At 45.4% G+C, this 18797-nt stretch overlaps 1 protein-coding gene across 4 annotated transcripts in view; it reads left to right on the plus strand.

Annotated features, from left to right (window-relative positions):
• Positions 1-841: 841 nt before the first annotated feature.
• The window catches only part of fnbp1l (formin binding protein 1-like), a gene marked incomplete at its 3' end in the record, with an annotated part of 43838 nt that continues 25882 nt past the window's right edge, over positions 842-18797 (plus strand). For 3 of the 4 annotated variants that reach the window (XM_080506645.1, XM_080506646.1, XM_080506644.1), the window contains exon 1: positions 842-970. In XM_080506645.1, coding sequence (XP_080362771.1) covers positions 947-970 — 24 coding nt within the window. In that variant the 5' untranslated portion in view covers positions 842-946. The remainder of the gene's footprint in view (positions 971-18797) is intronic. The other variant, XM_080506647.1, reaches the window with a different exon arrangement.

Genomic DNA, 18797 nt, shown 5'->3' on the forward strand with positions numbered 1-18797 from the left:
TAGAATTTTACACATGTAATGTGCAATGCAAATAAAATTCATTATTATTATTATTATTATTGAATTGGTTCAATTTAAATTTGTGAACTGAACTTTGATGTTCACATAGAAATGGTAGAATCTGTTATTATTATTATTATTATTATTATTATTGAACTGGTTCAATTTAAATTTGTAAACTGAACTTTGATGTTCACATAGAAATGGTAGAATCTGTTATTATTATTATTATTATTATTATTATTATTGAACTGGTTCAATTTAAATTTGTAAACTGAACTTTGATGTTCACATAGAAATGGTAGAATCTGTTATTATTATTATTATTATTATTGAACTGGTTCAATTTAAATTTGTGAATTGAACATTGTTGTTCACATAGAAATGGTAGAATCTGTAATTATTATTATTATTATTATTATTATTGAACTGGTTCAATTTAAATTTGTGAACTGAACTTTGATGTTCACATAGAAATGGTAGAATCTGTTATTATTATTATTATTATTATTATTATTAGTAGTAGTAGTAGTAGTGGAACCGTACATCATTAAGCCACTACTATTGCCAGTTTAATAGTATTTTTTTTTTTTTTTACTTTTAAACCTCCAAGACCATGAAAGCTGTGGTGCGGGGGGGGGGGGGGGGGGGGGGGCTATTGGGTGCGGGGCCCCTCTGTGGTGCGCGGCTGCGGTTTGTGCGGCCCTGGTGGTTGCGGCGCCTCCGGCGGACGGGGAGGGGAGGGGGGGAGAAGGGGAGGGGGGGAGAAGGAGGCGGAGGAGGAGCCGGAGGATCGTGCGTGTTTATCGGCTCACAGTCTGGCAGACAGTCGGGAGGACCGGACACCGGAGTTCCAAGCCAGCGGTACTTTTGGGAGCGACTGAGCGGTGGGGGAAAAAACAAAAACTGCGTCCAGTGCGGGAGAACTCTGACCGGGGGATCCGCGATGAGTTGGGGCACGGAGCTGTGGGTGAGTCGAGCAACGCTTGTGGCCGCGGCTCCTGCCCGGTGACACCGCGGTGACTTTCGGGAGGAAAAGGTGCCGCCGGAGCTTTGTGTGTGTATGTGTGTGTGTGTGTGTAGGGGGGGGCTAATGGCTAACGCGAAAGCTAACGCTAACCCTCCGCGCACCTCCGCGGCGTGACAGCGGAACAATAGGCAGGGCAGGTCGGGGCACACCGGGGGAAGGCGGGGGGGCGGCTCGGACCCCACCTTTCCCCCCCCGGGTCACTCCCCGGTTTTAATCCCGCCCGAGCCGAGCCGAGCCGCCGGGCGGGAGCGGCGGGCTTTTGTTGTGTGCCGGGGCCGGTACAAGTTGGGAAGTTGTGCCGGTGAGGCAGCGCGTGTCACACCCAGTTTCTGACAGGGACTCGCGGCGGGAGGGCGGAGGGACACGGCGCCGCACAGCCCCCCCACCGGCTCCCGGCTCCCACCACCACCGCCGCCCGCTGCGCTTCCTTGACGACCGTGACGTCCCGGCGCAGCTACACCGTCCTCGCTTTTTTTTTGTTTTATCGACACCGGGCCTTTATTGTCCCATTGTGCTGCCTGACTGTTCCCCCCGCAGCCCGGAGCCGAGCGAACCGGACTTTAGTACCTTAATCCCTCCGCAGCAACAATGACTGAGCCGCTCGTTTGGCACCGGGTCTGTTTTCTTCCACCGTCAGCTCGATTTATTGCGGAGAGGCTGAATTCAACCCGACTGTTTTGTTGTGATCAGCATCATCCAGCCTCTGTTTCTCCTCAAACAACCGACACTGGCTGGTTATTATCCGCAGTTTTTAAATAAAAGCTTCGGTTCTGCTGAAACGTGAAACACGAGCAGACAAAGAGGAAAGTGTTGATAAACATCGTAAAGGATTTAGGAGATGTTGCACATATGGACACAACTATTCAACTATAGTGTGGATTTGTGTGTAATTAAATCTTGTACAATGTACTTTTACATATTATTATTTCCAATTGATATTTGTCATATATGTACTTTATATCCATGTATATTTATTATAGCATCACGTGGCTTTGCGTCTCTTTGTTTACCATTTCTCTGGAAGATAAACAGATTGAACAAGTTGCATGTAAATAATTTTTTTTGGAATTACTTTTGACGAAAAGCTCAATCGGAAGCCGCATCCAAGTATCCCGAAGTCAAAGTTAGCGATACAAATATCGGGATAATGTGTCAAATCAGATCAGTATTGGCCTCCGTCACCATGACGACGCTGTTTCATATAACCATCTTTTTTTTTGGTGTGTCCGATCGTCCACATGACGCCGCATTTTCGGAGCCTGAAAAATGAAATTCTTATGATCAACTAACGATGGTGTCATGGCCCCGCCTCCCTTCTCTGTGACATCACTGAACAACATTTCTTTCATGCTCTTTGTCTCCTTCTCTGGTTTTGATGTATTTACGTGGCAGAGTTTCAGCGCCGCCTATAGGCCTGGCATATGTACTACACCATTTTGAGTAATATTTATGACACCCTTTGAATTGAGGGGATGGGGGGATGACGAAATAGAGAAAAAAAAGGATTGTTTTGACTCGTGTGGACAGGACCTTAGAAAACTTAAGGAACCTCTAGTGGGCAGCACTCTGAGAACCAAGTGTTCTCCTGAGGTGATGTGGGACTAACGGCTGGAACCTGGTTGACGAGAAGGATTTCAAATTGTAGATTCAACAGGAAACCAATGAAGAGAAGCTAATATTGGAGTGGTATGATCTCTCCTGGTGCCTGTCAGAATTCCATAACCATTCGGGGGTTTTTTTCTTTCTTTCAAGGGAAATTCAAAACCCGTATTTCTGTTTTCCATTCAGGTTCAGTGTGTTTTCAGCAGCGTGAGGAGTGTGAACAGCTTCCTCTCAGTGGGGTCCGTTGGCATTGTTGGCGACAGATGGAGAGGCTGGCACGTGAATGGGTAGAAAAAATAAATGATCCCATATTTTCACCGTCCAGCGTTGAAAGAGCAGCTAAATTTCCAAAAAAAACGTCATTGAAAAGCAAAAAAAGCTGAAAGTAGAAGGTCTTAAAGGATGTGGAGATTCAGTTTACCTTTCCTGGTGATACGGCTTGAAACCAAACGGGCTTCATGTTTGCTGGAAGGGAACGGCTCAGATTTTGCTCGTTTGAATTTGTGGTCGGGATGGAAGTGTGTCCATTTTAATGTGTTTCAGGTGTACCATGATGGGTGTGGGCTATATTTGACTATTGGCGTGGAAACGACTAGAGGCTCTTTCTAAAAAAAAAAAAAAAGGCTTGAAAATGAAAATTACACAAAAAGAAATCTGATCTTTGTCTAATTTCTTGAGTTGTCAGATTAATCCAGAGATCGTTTTAGGAAGTTTTCCAATTTAAGACTCATCACAACTATTCAGGCACTTGAAATCTGATTTAAAAATGTTAAAAAGGAAAGACAAAGACGACGGATATCACGTGCTGCAGCAGAAGCCCACCAAAAAAAATAAAAATCCTTCTTAAATGAAATAAAAACTCTCCTCACAGCTAATGCTAAAGCTAACGCCGAGGCCGTAGGCGTCACTATGTTGTTTTAATTTGATGTTAACCAAGAGTTTGTTTGTTTTTTGCAGTATTTTCTTTGGGATTAAAAGTCATCGCCAGCATTTTTTAAAGCCTGTGAATTAATCCTTTCACACGAGTCCAAATTAGACAGACAGAAGCACATTTTAGTGAATATTTCAAAATCAGCGTGAATAAATCTGCGTCAGCCCGTCTCTCATCGGACTGTCAAAGTAAAGTGAAGCGCATGAGATCCGCTGAGCGTAGACGCTGGCTGACAGACCGTCATAATCCCCCCCCCCCCCCCCCCCCCCCGCATCCCCTGATGAGATTAATGTGTTGGCCATCTGATGTCGGATTAAGGATTATCATCCAAAAGACACCATGTAAAACTGTTGATTGGCTGCTGAGCTTTAAACATGACTGCTCGTCTTCTGTCTGCACCGTTTGCTCGGTTCCGTGATTTCATGAGAAAATCCTCCTTTAATTGACACGGCGGCAGAGATTAGAGATGACGGGGGAAACGCCGGCGCAACGGAAGGCGTCGTTAAACCACGTGCTTTTTTTGGGGTGTTTTTTCCACCCTAAATGAAACTGTGGCTCCTCCAAATCAGCCGTTGTCTCGTCATCGTACGTTGTGGCTTTTGTCCCTTTAAACATCAGGAAAATGTCTAAAAGTGAACAACGTAAAAGCTAATTTTGAGAAAGATTGGAGAAAAATCAGAAAGAAGTGTCCTACATATGTCATTAATGAACATCTTGACACCCGTGAAAGGCCAAATAAAAGTAGTTTTACTGTCTCCTTGTATACATTTCCTCATTAGTTGTTAATTCGTCTCAAACATATTGAAGACGCAGGACATTTTAATGCTTTTTAAGGCTTCCATCCAGCTCTGTCGGACATCACACAGCCAGTGAGCTTACATCCTATTACCGCTGGCTTCCCGCCCGCCGACACACACGTGAAGTAGGAAGTGTTTGGCATTAACACACTCACCAAATCCAAACAGAGCTTTAATTCAGCCAGAGTGCTACCATGCTGTGATCAGGTCTGTCTGGGTGAGGTGAGGTGAGGTGAGGTGAGGTGAGGTGAGGTGAGGTGAGGCGAAGGTCGGCCAGAGTGGAACGGCCAAGCCTGGACCGCAAGGACAAGGACAAGAGGCCGGCTGGTGGTCGTCTCCACCAGCCGGCCGAACTGAAAGACGAGCGACGAGAGAGGGGCAGGGGAGTGGAAGCATGAAGGGGGGAAACAACGGAAAAGCTGTCAGCTGTTCAATGGAAAGAAGAGCCAACTGTGGAACGGCGGATCCGGAGCAGCCAGCTCACATGAGTTTTTGCTTTTCTTTCCTTTCCAGACATGTAGGGTCCGTCCACACCAGGGAACCGGTTCACCTAAACGTGTTGTTTCTGGCCTGTCGTCCACATGAGGCGGCTTTAGAAGTGTGAAAACAGGTTGTTGTTGTTGTTTTGTTTTTGTTTTTAACCCGGGTCCCAGAGTGGGGGAATTTTAAAACCCCGGCTCGTCGGCAAAAACCATCATCTGTGGGGGGAAAAAGACAACATAATCACCCCCCATTTTCCCCCCCCGCCGCCGTCTGTGATGTCATCAAATAACCACAACAATCGGGGACGAGAAGCTCCTGTTGGGCTGCAGAAGCTACATGACGCTAGCAGCAGACGGAGCGCGACCGTAGACCTATAGGACTAGAATTCTATAGAGGTTTATGATTAGGACTCGACTTCTAAAGTTCTGTGTGCTTTGTCTTCCATGTTTGGTGAGTCACAGTGCCCCTACAGGCCTGGCATGGGTACTACACGCCCTGAAGCCTCATAGTGACGAGTGGACAGAGGCTTTTTTTGTAGAAGGCCGGGGGGAGAAAAAAAGATTGTTTTTCTCGTCGTGCGGATGAACCCTTAGAAAAAAAGGCTTGTTAGTGTGTTCTTTCAACCCCCCCCGGGACGTGGTGGAGGACTGAGGCTTCAGGGGGGTTACGTGTAAATTATTGAATATCTCACCGAGTGCGTTGTTTGTACTCTTGGCATCAGGTGGCTCTCAGGCCCTTTCGCCGGCGTTTGTTATCCCTGGTTGTGTTTGGGGATATTTATAGATCGTAGCTTGCGGTAAATCGACGTCTACAAGAGCCGCCACTGTAGCGACGGTAAGCGAGCGTCTCTGCTGCTTCCGGGATCCTTTGTCTCGATTGCGGATCAAGGCATGGATGCAAACCGTCACGTTTTTACATCCGTGCAGATCACCGGATTGGAGACTCTGACACAGATTGCGTGGAAACGACAGGGTGGGGGGGGAGCAGAACAAATGTCGTGCCAGCTGAGGCTCGAAGACGATCTGAACTCGTTTGGTGTGAAGTGAGGAGTCGGAAACCACAGGACACGACACACATCAAGCAACATCGTCAACTAGACCTCAACTGTTGGTGCAGTTAAAGTTATGTTACCGCAAATTATTAGATTCAGTTATAAAGTAGTCCTTGCATTTTAGAATGTGTTGCTTACTGAATAATTAAGTTGAATGGCGAGTTTTCATTTAACATTTGCTGCTGATTTAAAATACTGATGGCCGTTCAGTATTTATACCAAATTAACATTAAAATTCCTTTTTGTTTTCTTTTAAACACGGACAGTAAACACACAAGATATATGACTTTACCTTTGCAGAACGGCCGTCCTGCACGCCAAGATTTGGGCACATTCTTTCTCGCTTGCATGGATTTCTTTATCTAATCAATCCTCGGCCTGCCTCTTACGCAGAGACACAATGTGCGTTTGCTTTCGCCGAGTGTTTCTTAACTGGAAGTCGGAGCTCAGAGTTGGTAGAAAATGACACAGAAACTAAAAAGCTGCAGTTGATTTGCTCCTTCCCCGTCTGTTTTCTAAACACCGTAAAGCTCCCTTGTTCTCATTGGCCTTTTGACACCATGTGATCTGTTGCTTTTTAATTCTACTCGCCTTCTTAATGCCGTTTATTACAGATCGTGTTTTTATCCTTTTTTTAAAATGTGTTTTAGCTACGCTTGTTTTATTTGTATCGGCGTCTTTTTCTTTACGTAAACGTGGAAACTGCACCATTCCCAGCTTTTATTTATTATTAGTACAGCACTTTGATCCACTGCAGTGTTTTTAAAGGGCTTTATAATAAAAACACTTGTGTAGTAATTGTTATATTCGATTTATTTGTTTTTAAAAGAGTCAAACTATCCGACTTTTCAACTCTTCCACTTCTCCTCGTTGATTCAAGAAACCTTGATTTTGGCGTTTCTTGCTGGCTCCGCCCACACACTTCCTCTCGTGGCGCCATGTGCCAGAAGCAGAGCTGCCTGATTGTGGGAGGAGTCAAAGGTGGAGGAGCCTACCTTGATTGTGATTGGCTAAACCCCCGATGACACTATATAGGGTTTGATTTCTGATTGGCTGATTTTTAAAACCTGAAACAACCCAGGGACAGAGAAAGGACACACTTTCTTCACTTCTGGGGCGTCGTTCCAGGTGCGGGAACAATTATTACTGCTGGAAAACCTTCAGAAAGTGGATTTTGCAGAATATGAGCCTTTTTAGATATTTGAATTTAACTAGAATTCTTCTCAACAGCCGCCATGTGGAAATGGCAGCGCCGCATAGCACATATCAACAGCTTCGTGTGACTCCGGCGATTTTAAGAACATTTATCGGACCTGATTGGAGGACTGCCGTTCCTGGACATGTGTCGGCTCTCTGGAGGTCACGGCGAGGGTGAATCACGCAGAAGCCGAGAGCGACGGCCTGGACGCGACGAGCCGTTGCTCCTGGTCGAGCCCAGTTTGTCAACACGTCCAGTGTGTTTTAGGAGGTGTGAGAGAGAGAGGGAACGTGTCGTTTAATTTTTTTTGTTAAGCCTGCCAGTTCCGTGCATGTGAAGGGTGCGTGTCCCTTTTAATTAACAAAATTGTGCGAATGTACCTCTGCAGGAGAGGGAAGGAGGTGTGAAGGAAGAAGGTCCATCCAGAGCAGTAGCTGCAGGAGGTTTACTGACGGCAGCGAGGCGGGATATTTTCAGAACGCGGCGGCGGTATGAGGTGGATTTACAGACATAATGGATTAGATGCAATTTTAATGATCCCAGTGGGGAGATTGGCAAGTAACACGATGCCTTAAGAATTAATGGGACGTCCGTCTTATCAGAGCAACATGGGTTTATATAAACAGACCCGAATGTTAACAGTATGTAGAAAATACTAAAAACATCTGGACTTTTTTTTGTCTGCGTACCATTAGCCCGACTGTTTTCTCTTTTTTTAGATTAAGCAACTGTGTCTTTGTCCTTTTGAGACTGATATCCAGTAGAGCTGTAAATCACCAGTTTCTTCACAATATATATAGATTCTCTGCCGATATAGTAAAGTCTACCGCAGTGCAATTAGGTTTTTTTTGGCCAGTTATCGATATGAGACAATATGTCATTTGCTCATTTAACAATATCGGTATCATTTGTTTTGCAAAAAGCACTTCATGTTTTATTGCTATAAGTAAGTTACGCAGTCTCGGGGGGGGGGGGGGGGGGGGATGCGCTCTCAATAATGGGAAGTGGTAAGTTCAATGTTTAATGCATGGCGGTGCAGCGATTGGCTGAATCAGACCCACACTGCTTTTTAATTAAAAAAAATAAAAAAAAACATGACTTATTGGTGAATTTAATTAATTAACCAGACAACAAATTATAATGTTCACTCTTAAAATATCGAAATAAACCACTTTAGAAATCTAAGTCATATTTCTTGGGGGGCGTTAAAACTTTCGAATAGATTTTGAGAAATGCATTTATCGACGGTTTAAAACCGCGACCGGAGACGTGAGAATAGCAAGGTGACGACTCCTTTTAATCCGACGTCTGCGTCCAGCAGCAGCTTTGCTCCTGGTTTAGGAGAAACCCTCATTAGTTCACATGTGGTCAAAACATTAAGGGACAAGCAGCCATTTGACGCCACGTCCACCGGAGCCACCGGAGAAAACTCTGGAATCTGTCGTAGAAAGCCGAAGATTTCAAAGGGAAGAGAGTCTGAAACGTCGTGTCCGAGCAGCTCGACGACAGACTTGGGAGTTTCGTTCGTGTAATTTGTGGATGAAAGTAGATTTGTCTTCCAAAACGCAGCAGCAAAAAATCGTGCAGTCGGATGTTTTAATCAAACCCTGACGGTCAGCCGGTGACGAACAAAGCACCGGCATCTGGAAAGGAAGGATTTAGTGGCTGAGTGACCGGTAGAGAATCTTCCAGAAGTAATTTGATTTTACAAAAGGGGGGGGGGGGGGGGGGGGGGGCTTGTTATTACTCACACTGGCTCATGAACATGGATCATCTTTGCTTTTGGCGTTTTTCTCATAGCTTGTCTCCGGTGGTGCCCCTCTCCTCCTCCCCTCCCTCCCTCCCTCCCTCTCTTCCATCCTCCCTTTGGACCTGACCACAGCTGCATCCACCCATCCAGCTGTTCAGCAGCGTTATCTGGCCGCCCTCACGCCCGAGTGTTTGTCTTGCCGGGGGCAATAACCCCAGATGAACCGCTTTCCGTTCGTCTCTGTGGGTCAGTGAATGTGGTTTCGGGCTTATTTACCTTTTGTCTGACGTGACTCTTATTTTTTTATTTTATTCCCGTTTATTTCATATCCTCAAATTGCTCTCAAAGATAACTATAATTTACAATTTGTGTTCCGTCCGTGTGTAATTTCTTCCCAGGAAGTAAAAAAAAACATAAAACCTGAATCACCAGGGACAGAAATGGTCTCGGGAGTCGTGACTCGCCTCGACGCGTCGGCTTCTGGGTCATCGCCACGTTCGGTGTTTCTCCTCCCTTTCAGGGAGCCGCTCAGTCTGTCAACTGGTTATTAGTCAGTGACTTTTGTTAGCCGGCGGATAAAACCTCTCTTCGAGACGAATGGAAAATTGGAAGAAGTCTCAAATTTTTCTGGTGGATTTTTTTATTTTTTTTTTTCCCCCGAGCGCCAAGCCAGTCATTCCACTGAGCCTTACTGGAGCGCCGGCTGCTGTTGATCTCTGCTGCTTGTGGAAGTCACACATAACATACTGATCACTTGAAACACAAGAGATTATACGAATACATGTAAACACAGGAGATCCAGATTGGGTGGAAAACACACAAGGCCAATGTCCTTTAAAATGTTCTTTTTTTTACGTTTGTGAGGGTGAACGTGTCCACTAGTACTTTGGTAACATAGAAATGAGATATTAACGGATCTCAGGCAGTGGTTTTAGTCGTGATACAAGTTCATGAGCCGTCACTGGGATGTGGGTTTAACAGAACCCGGGTACGACGGGTAAACGTTGACTAACATATGCTGCTTTTTCACCGAAGGGACTCGCATGATGTGTCTCAGTTGGAAAGAATATTTATGTTGGACGTCGTCTATGTCGTGTGCGAGAAAATACTTATGTAATAGAAGCAGACGCGCATTGTCATCATGGGTGAAAACGTGTTAATCTAGAAACTGTTGTTTGCTGGATTTCTATTGGTTGATGTAGCCGCTTCCACATCGGTGTCGTCAGACATCGATGTGGACATTTCTAACGTTGTGGGAGGGATTATCTCGGGCTGTCTGCGGTTGCAACAACCGTCCGTGAAGCCCTTGCATTGTAAGACCTTTGAGATTGTCCGTCTTTTGTCCGGGACGTTTTAAAATCAGCTCGTGGTTAAAGGACTGTCGTGGCTCTTGCACCCCTTTTTTAAAAGCGTAGACGGACGTATTGGTGGAGGGTTCTGGCGCTCAGGTGTGGTTCTTACAGAGCGGATGTCCTCCGGCTTGATGCCCCTTTCGTTGTTTTGTACTAAACACATCGCTAAACCTGCTTTCCTGCTGCACCGATGCTATCGCCTCCACACCACGGGAGACACTCGCAGGCCCGAGGGTGAAATTAAAAGGCGACCGTCGGCATCGACTTTTAATCACCTTTTTAAATCAGTCTGCCGTTGCGTCACTACGCCGACTCGGCTACCGCTGACGTCACGCGGACGGCGAGTCCAGCGCGTCTCCGTCTTGTGTGCGTTTGCCACATGATGATAATCCAGCGGCTCGTCTTATGGTGTTGCTGATGACTGAACCTCTTCCTTCAGCAAACACCCTTCCTCTGGCGCAAAGCCTCGAGTACTGGTGCAGATATGGTTGGAGGAAGTTTCCTCTCTCTCTCTCGCTTTTGGTTTTTTGAAAAAAAATTTTTACATTTTTATTATTTCTTCGGTCAGCGTTCAACAAAATATAATGAGCAAGATCGATTTTTTTTTCTTCCAAAGATTGACAATTTTACAAACCGAAAGGGTTTAGGCGGAAGTTAAACACTTATTCCGCCTAATCCTATTAAATCAAAATACAAGATGGAGCAAGACATCAGTCACTCCGTGTTAAAAAAAAACAACAACCTGTTTCCCACGCTTCTAAAACCACTTTGTGTGGACAACGGGCCATAAACAGCTCGTTTAGGTGAACCGGTTTCCTCTTTAGGCCTCTTTAGTCATTTAATAGCATTGTTTTGTTAATGTGCAGGAAGTTGGGAATAACGGGGCCGGCTCTCTCTGGCGAAATCCACGTTATCCAGTAAATATTAAGAAGCTCTCGCTTGCCTGTCCACTTCACAATCTTCACGTTTGGACTTTGCCCATCGTGTTCATTGTTCTGTTGACACTCTCGCTGCCGGCTTTGTGACCGCGTCGCGGCGTGCAAGAACACCGAGGACCTATTTAAGGCATGCGTGAATAACGCCACATTTCACGTAGCGTGACTCTTCCCGTGAAGAGAGCGTACGTACATCGATCAAGCGTAACAAGGAAGGCACCCCACACCCCACCTCCCCGTCCAACATACTGCCAGCCCCCCCCCACCCCCCCCCCCCCCCCCCCCCCGCACATGAGGGAACAAATGTTGCTTCCAGCCATGAGACTTTTCCAGGGTTGTTTATTTGCCCGGTGATGTTTTCGGGGGGCCCCCCAGTAAAACTGCCCCGCCTCCAAGCTCCGACTTGCTCATTTGCACATGCAGTGACAAATCTGCTCAGCATGGAGGGTTTGTTTGTGGTTACCCCGGCACCCCCGACCATAATCTGTCAGGCCGTCAAGACTGAAGGGTGTGGGCATACCAAGCGGCGGTATAGCGCCCAAACAAGGAAAAGGTTTTTTTGTTTTTGTATATTATAAAGACAATTTTCACAGATAACGTCAGACTTGTTTTCATCCCAGACTTGAATCAGCCCAGCGGGGGGTGTGAGGGGGGGGGGGGGGGGGGGGGGGGGGGGGGGGTATCCTCAGTCAGGTGACAACAATGCTCTCCTAACAGGACTCGGATTTCCACACTCGTTTATGAATCAATTAAAACAATGTGACTCGCTATAGTCTCCTCAGGCGGTCCTCAACAAACACTACTACTCTGTTGACGAAGTCTAGACCTGCCATTGTTCACTTGACCCATCCAGCCCACACACATTGTCACACACACACACACAAGAAGTACAATGAGGTCAATGTATTTGATCCCACACTGAACAAAAGCACATTAATTGTAAAGATGCACTGGTCCAAAGACGGACAACTCTCGACCATTTCAAGGGTTTTCTTTGCACGGGCTTCCTGAAATCCAGTTCTGCTTGAATGGCCACTACATTTTTATTTTATTTTTTTCCCTTCTATAGCACATTTTACCACTCCAGGTGAACTTTACACGATCTCGTTACAGTGACGGTACAAACACAACATCTGGAGCAGTTTGGGGGTTCAGGGTGGAACATTCTGGCGCATGGATGGGGTTTAGGCCCCGTTTATATGACGACGCTTCGAGTGACAACAACTTGTCCTTTCAAAAAATATAAATAGATAGAAAAGTCTGACATTTCCACTGCAGCAGACGAGACACTGTCACCCTCCAGTTTTGTCTGTCTTCCATTAGTTGTTTAACGTTTCTTTACGATAAAACATTTGCCGCTTTTTCTTTGCCAAACATGGCAAATTACCTTATCTTATGTCTAATCTTATGCTGATGTCATGCTTTAGCCTTTTTATTAGTTTAACTGACCAGAAATGATGACTTGAATATCCTTCCTGTTTCCGCCACACTCGGCCCGAGGGCTTGATGACATTCGCAGAATGCTGGAGGAAATAATTAGCCTAAACACAGCGATGGGAGTTCCTCTTTACGTGTCGTACTTCTGTATTGTTTTGTGAGCGTTCTACAACGTGTGGCTGTTGTGAGACTTGTAAACATTCTGAATGATGTGAGCGTTTAAAAAAAACAACTTTGATTGACGTCCGCTGCTGGAAACCTCCGTTTAAACCGTTCGGCAAGATCAGACTCTGTGATGTCATCACTCCCGGGTCTCCCGGGAACTCGGCACTTTTATTTTGACAGTCACTGTATTAACAGTCCAGCTTGATGGTCTGTCTGTGTTCTACCATTGCTAATGTTTACAGCCTATTGTTCTCGGTGTGCAGGTGTGTGTGTGTGTGTGTGTGCGTTCGTTCCAAAGACAAATGGCGCCCACTAGTGGCCAAACATGATAACTCCCATCATTTTCTCCATTCCTGCCATTTCCAAGTAAAAGGGCAGGAATGGAGAATTTGGACAGTCCTTCTCATGGCTGCTACACGAAACACTTGTGGGGTTAAGTGAAAGTCAACAGACAAGGAATTAGGAGGGACTTTCCGGACGTGCCCATCGGTTTCAAAATGTCTCCGTGTAAACGTGAAACTTTTCAGAAACGATGCGTTTTCACTTGAAACGTCGTCGCGTAAACTGACCGCTAGAAAACCGCGGCAGTATCCTGAAAACTCTGCTCTGTTTTCAAAGTATTCAGACGTTGAAAACTGATTTCTTCAGTTGGCGAAACTGTCTTTGTGATGTAACGTTTAGCAGCCGGAGCGCCGCGAGAGGCGTGGACGTTTCACACCAAAGTAAACCGCAGTCTCGGCTCGTATCGTATGTTAGTCATGGACGGCGGTGGAGTTAATGGTTGATTCAAATGACACACATCCACACGGCCGTCCGCCGTCTGTCGTCCTCCATCTTTTAAACTGCGCCAGACGGATCAGGGGGTTTCGCTCGCAGGAAGGTCAAAACAGGAAGTCAAAGGGCACGTCTCTGAATCTACACGCGTATTTACCCCGCATCAACGGCATGTCTGAGAAGACATGCGAGACTTGGAATCTATTTAAAGGCATTTTTTCCTATGGCTATAAACGGAACACTGTGGGAGCATTGTGGGGAATATTTTAATGAAAACACGCGCTGAGAAAGTCGTCGTCCAAGAGCTGCGGCCAGCGTCCGTAATGGTGCATATATATATATATATATATATATATAAGCTCAATTAATCATTTACAGCTGTAGGTTTTCTTGCATCTCTCAACAGAAGTTGAATTCCTCACTGTAACCGTTCCCCCTCATCTTGTTTACCATGGAAATCGCAGGGTTTGTGCGATTTTCGACCGTCCTACATGAAAGATGGCAGTCTTTCTTTCTTTTTTTTTTTAAAGATTAGATTAATTAAAAATTTTTGTTGTGGATGTTTAAAGAAATAAGAGTTTTTCTTCACCTGCTATGGCACACTTATTGCCCACACAGCGTCAAAAGAACAGCTGGCACTTTGATTCGAGGAGGTTTAATATGGAGTTTGTTTTGTGACGTTTGATGAAATGAGACATCTGTCTCATTTGTACTTTTTATTTTTATTTTAAAAGTAGAGGGGGAGGGGGATCATAAATCTTTTGTTGGAAAATCTGAGGTGTTATTTTTCCCGTACGTAAAATGCTAGTCGATGCTGACAACAATGACTTCAAGCTCCTTTTGCAAAATTGGCTGAGTCGGGTTCATATTCTCTTCCTTCCTGGGGGATTTCTGTTCAAACACGTGAATGCCACAATGGCGAGAGATCCATCCATCCATCCATCCATCCATCCATCCATCCATCCATCTTCTACCCCACCTATCCCATTGATGGTCACACGGACAAACACTCACGTTCACATCTTGGAGGAACTTCAGCATCACCTGAACTGACCTCACATATTTAGGTCGTATCGTTGTTGCGCAATCCCGCCGCCGTAGGCTTGCGTCTTCATCGCAGGGAAACTTCACGTCATGTCCAAAGGTCTATTGGTGAACTTGAGAGGTTGTTAAAAGGGTCCAGTCTGCGGGAGCCTTACGAGGCAAGGCAGAGACTTGCTGTTGGGACACGAGGTGTCTGTTGTTGTTGGTTTCTGCACTTTGGAGACGACGGACGTGATGCAGTCACCGTCTATGAATACGTCGACTGTCAGCAGCTCTGCAGGCCGAGCGCCACGGTCGACCGCACTCACCAGTGTGAGCGCTCTGAGGTGAAGGTCACACACACACACACACACACACACATGCAAAAACCACTGTGATTATAGCACTTAAGGTAGTGGTTAGATAAATCCAGGTTGTGTGTGTGTGTGTCTATAATTGGCGCTGGCTTTCTGTCCACGCATTGATTAATTAATCTCCTCGGTTTTCTTTTTACAGTGAAGATTTAAAACTGAGAATTCAAAGGTTCCAGCTGTGGTCTGGTCGAGGGTATTAAATTTTTTTTTTTGTAGGAATAGCACAAGATGCTATTATTCTAATTCAAGTCTCCATTTTTAGGTAGACTGTGTGTTTTTTGTCTTTTTTTTTCTCGAGCTGCAGCTTCTGATAGATTTGACAAGATCATGTCTCTGTTTTGGTCTTTTTGATTTGACTGTACATAAATGGTCTGTGACTGTCGACACGTTTAGGTTTTACCCTGCCCCGTTTTTTTTTTTGTTTTTTTTTTTCTCCCACAGTCAGCAAAGACATTTGATATTCCCTGAACATAACATCAGTAGGCAGCGCCAGAAAAATCCTCGTTAACTTGAACTGTGCTGGAGCTGAAACGACTCGACGAAACGTAAAGACACGTTGAAATACAACACACTTTACATCAATGAGACTAAACTCTCATTTCCAACCTGCCAGTCGGACCAGAATGCCGTCAGGCAGTTTATGTTCGTGTCGCCATGTTGGAAGACAAACGCTGCCGTCCAGCAGCGTCCGGTGTTTGACCACAGTCTACCCAAGGTAAACGATAACAAAGTGCGTGGGCCCTTTAAGAGAGCAGCTTAGCTTAGGCAGAAGTCGCAGTAAATGTTAGTCCTCGGGGTATAAAAGCCGAGTTTTGCTTCCCGGCGTCTGTGAAGTGAAGACGGCGAGGACGGCTCTGGCTCCGCCCACAGAGAGGTTAAAGTCCTTCCCCTTGTCTCAGGAAAAGGTTACCGGCGTTTAAAACATCTACATGATCTGATGAAGCAGCTGCTATTTACTCACACACACACACACACTTTCTAGCCTCCATGTTTGTTTACCAGTATGGTGGACCATTTTATTTTATTTCTAGCAGCAGTGGTGTCTCTCTTACCAATCTATAGCCAAGTCATACCTAAAATACATCTTTTTAAAAAGGAAATGTGCTGATTCAAGCCTTCTCAACGACTGAGCTCATTTAAAACAGCCTTGATTATTTGCCAGACAGGATTTTTTTTGACTGCATTCCTGCTTTTAATCTCCAGCCCGGTATGTTAATGTGCCAGGAAGCGACTTCAAGGCGTCTCGTTCTCGGGTTTTCTTTTTGTGCATGTGTTTCCACAAAGCCTTGCTACGCAGCTCCTGAAAGCTTCTCGGGCCGCTTCAATGTGCTGTAAAGCGTCCGTCACTGCCGATCACACCCGCTGTTTAATAAACACAAAGCCTCGGGGTTATTTACTGCCGTCGCCTCTCATGGTTGCGCAACGGTGGGAGTTGGGTTAATGTGGAACTATATATTGTAACTGTATAGCTTGTGGCTCCTGTCCGATAGCTAATGGGAGGTGGACTGTGGGGCGGTCGGAGTCTTTGTCCTCCAGGAGACGGTGTGGCCATAGAAGAAGAAACGCTGAGGGATAAGTCGCATTATGTGCATATGCTTTATTCTGTGAAACAAACTACAGCGGTGCCGGTTTCTGCAGCGTCTCAGTTCACGTGACAGTTTGAATAGAAATACAGCATCGAGCATCTACAGAACGGCGTTTATAAGCATGTCATTAGCGTGCCAGGCCACTAGTGGGTGCTGTTGGTTGTTTTTGCAAAAGTATCCGCCCACACACACCTTGAGAAAACCGTCTGAGAGTTTTGCACAATTTATTGTGAAATTATTTCAAACATTGGATTTTAAAGGTATAGTAGAGGATTTTCTTCTTCCGGGTGGATCATCAAAATAACTGGTCCTCCCAATTGTCAATCGTTCTGGTGATATATGACGTAAGCCCGTCGTACGTGCCCGTACCTGCGCGCAGCTCACTCCACACGGTTCTCATCATGCCGGTGGCCGACCCGACGCATTATTCTCTGACATTTTTACACAGTTTCACCCCCTCTGGTGCAAATCTTCTTGTAAAGTGAGCTTATGTGAGCGATGCCGACTTATGACTTGTAAACAGAGCGTGCACGAGGAGAACTGGGCTCGTGCACGTCTCTCGCACGCGTTTTAGTAGGCGTTCCGTCTCGGGAGCAGGTACAGCGTTGCGCATGCGCATTTTTTTCAAACGGTGGAGAGGGCGGTTCTTTCCTAAAATTCCTGAAAATCCTCCTGTATACCTTTAACATACTGTGTTCTGAAGCAATGTGATTTAACCGCTTTCCGTCGTCGCGTTATCTTCTCAGAATGGACGGAATTCCAGTGTCTCGGTGTAAAACAATGTCAGTTCACCCCCCGAGTGAAGCTCGCTAGCAACAAAACAAATAAAAAATGCTTGTTTCCGTTCTGCAATGGTGTTAAATGAGGACAAAAACAGTCTGAGACTTGCGATAAGAGACTGTGTTGGTACTGGAAACAGATTCTAGCCCTTCTATTCGCTTGGGCATGAAGCTATTTGGCCTATATCTCCATATCCAATCAGTCTTGCGCTCTTCCTTCTCCCTCCTCGCTGGTCTAACCAGTCCGCCGGCCTGCCTGTGGATCTGCAGGGGAGCGAGACAATGGCAGCTCAGGTTGCTACGAAACCTGGCGGGCCTCCTTCCAGACAGGCGCGCCAAGGTGCTGCTCCGTTTGTCCCATTTCGGATATTAAACTGAAAAAAAAAAACCAAAACCCCAGAGTCGAACCCCCGAGACGGGTTTTTGCACGAAGGCCAGTGGACCTGGATCACCCCTTGCTTTGCAAATCCGTTAAAAGTCCATGCAATATTCTTGCGAGAAATTGGCCGGATGCCAGTAAAGTGTGTGGTATGTTGGAGGAGCGCGTTGTTGTCGTCGGTTAGTCAGACTCCCCTCCACGCACGCCCGCACACGTTTGTTTACACGGCTGAATTAATTTATTGGCTTCGAGTACGAAAACAACAAGACCTGCACTGCTACGCACTTCCCTGTTTTAATATAGAGGAGGGAAGACGTGACGGCAGGTAGTTTGTTTGTTTTGTTTAAGGGTTTTTTTTTACTTTCATTCCAGAAGAGATCTTCAACACAGGATTTCCACGCTCGCTTTCTCTGTCGTGTCCTTGGACACGCTGGTTAAAACAGTTCGTCAGCTCTTTCTATGTATACCCTGCCCTCTAGACACGACGTGGCCTCAAAGGTGCTGTGGCTTTTATAGATTAACCTCGCCTGTTAGGTTTTAGTGCATCGGAATCAAAATGCATCTTTTGTGTTTGTTTAAAAAAAAAAAAAATCAGATTTATTAAAATTCTGAGGTTTATTCGGAAATGCCCTTTCTTTTTTTTTTTTTATTCTTTATTTATAAGTGTTTTATATTTTGACACAATAAAACATACAGAACATTGTAGAACAGGGAGTGACCAGTAGATAACAATTAATTCTCAATTAAAGAAAAGATATCAACCATAAAGATGAGAGAGAGAGAGAAAAGGAAAGACTAACTCTCGTCTACATTTTGAGTATGTAATTGGGCCTTTTTGCATTGGTGTGTATCACCCACTTACCCCGACATGCGTCAAACCAACCATGTTTATCATTAACCGAAGCAGTCAACTCTTCCATCCTATAGATTTCCACTGTGGTTTCCCACCATAATGTTAAAGTTGGTATGTCCAAGGATAACCATAGGAAATGGCTTTTCATGAGCTATATGAGTAATTTTAAGAGCAGTTTTAAGATGTAGCCTGACGTACGAACACGATGAGGAATATGAAGATGTGTGTCCACAAGAAACTTTTACTTCTGTCAATATGACCAAAAATAAAAGAGACGGCATGTTTGCATGACTTCCTA

The sequence above is a fragment of the Blennius ocellaris genome (assembly GCF_963422515.1).
Source record: "Blennius ocellaris genome assembly, chromosome: 12".
Lineage (NCBI taxonomy): Eukaryota > Metazoa > Chordata > Actinopteri > Blenniiformes > Blenniidae > Blennius > Blennius ocellaris.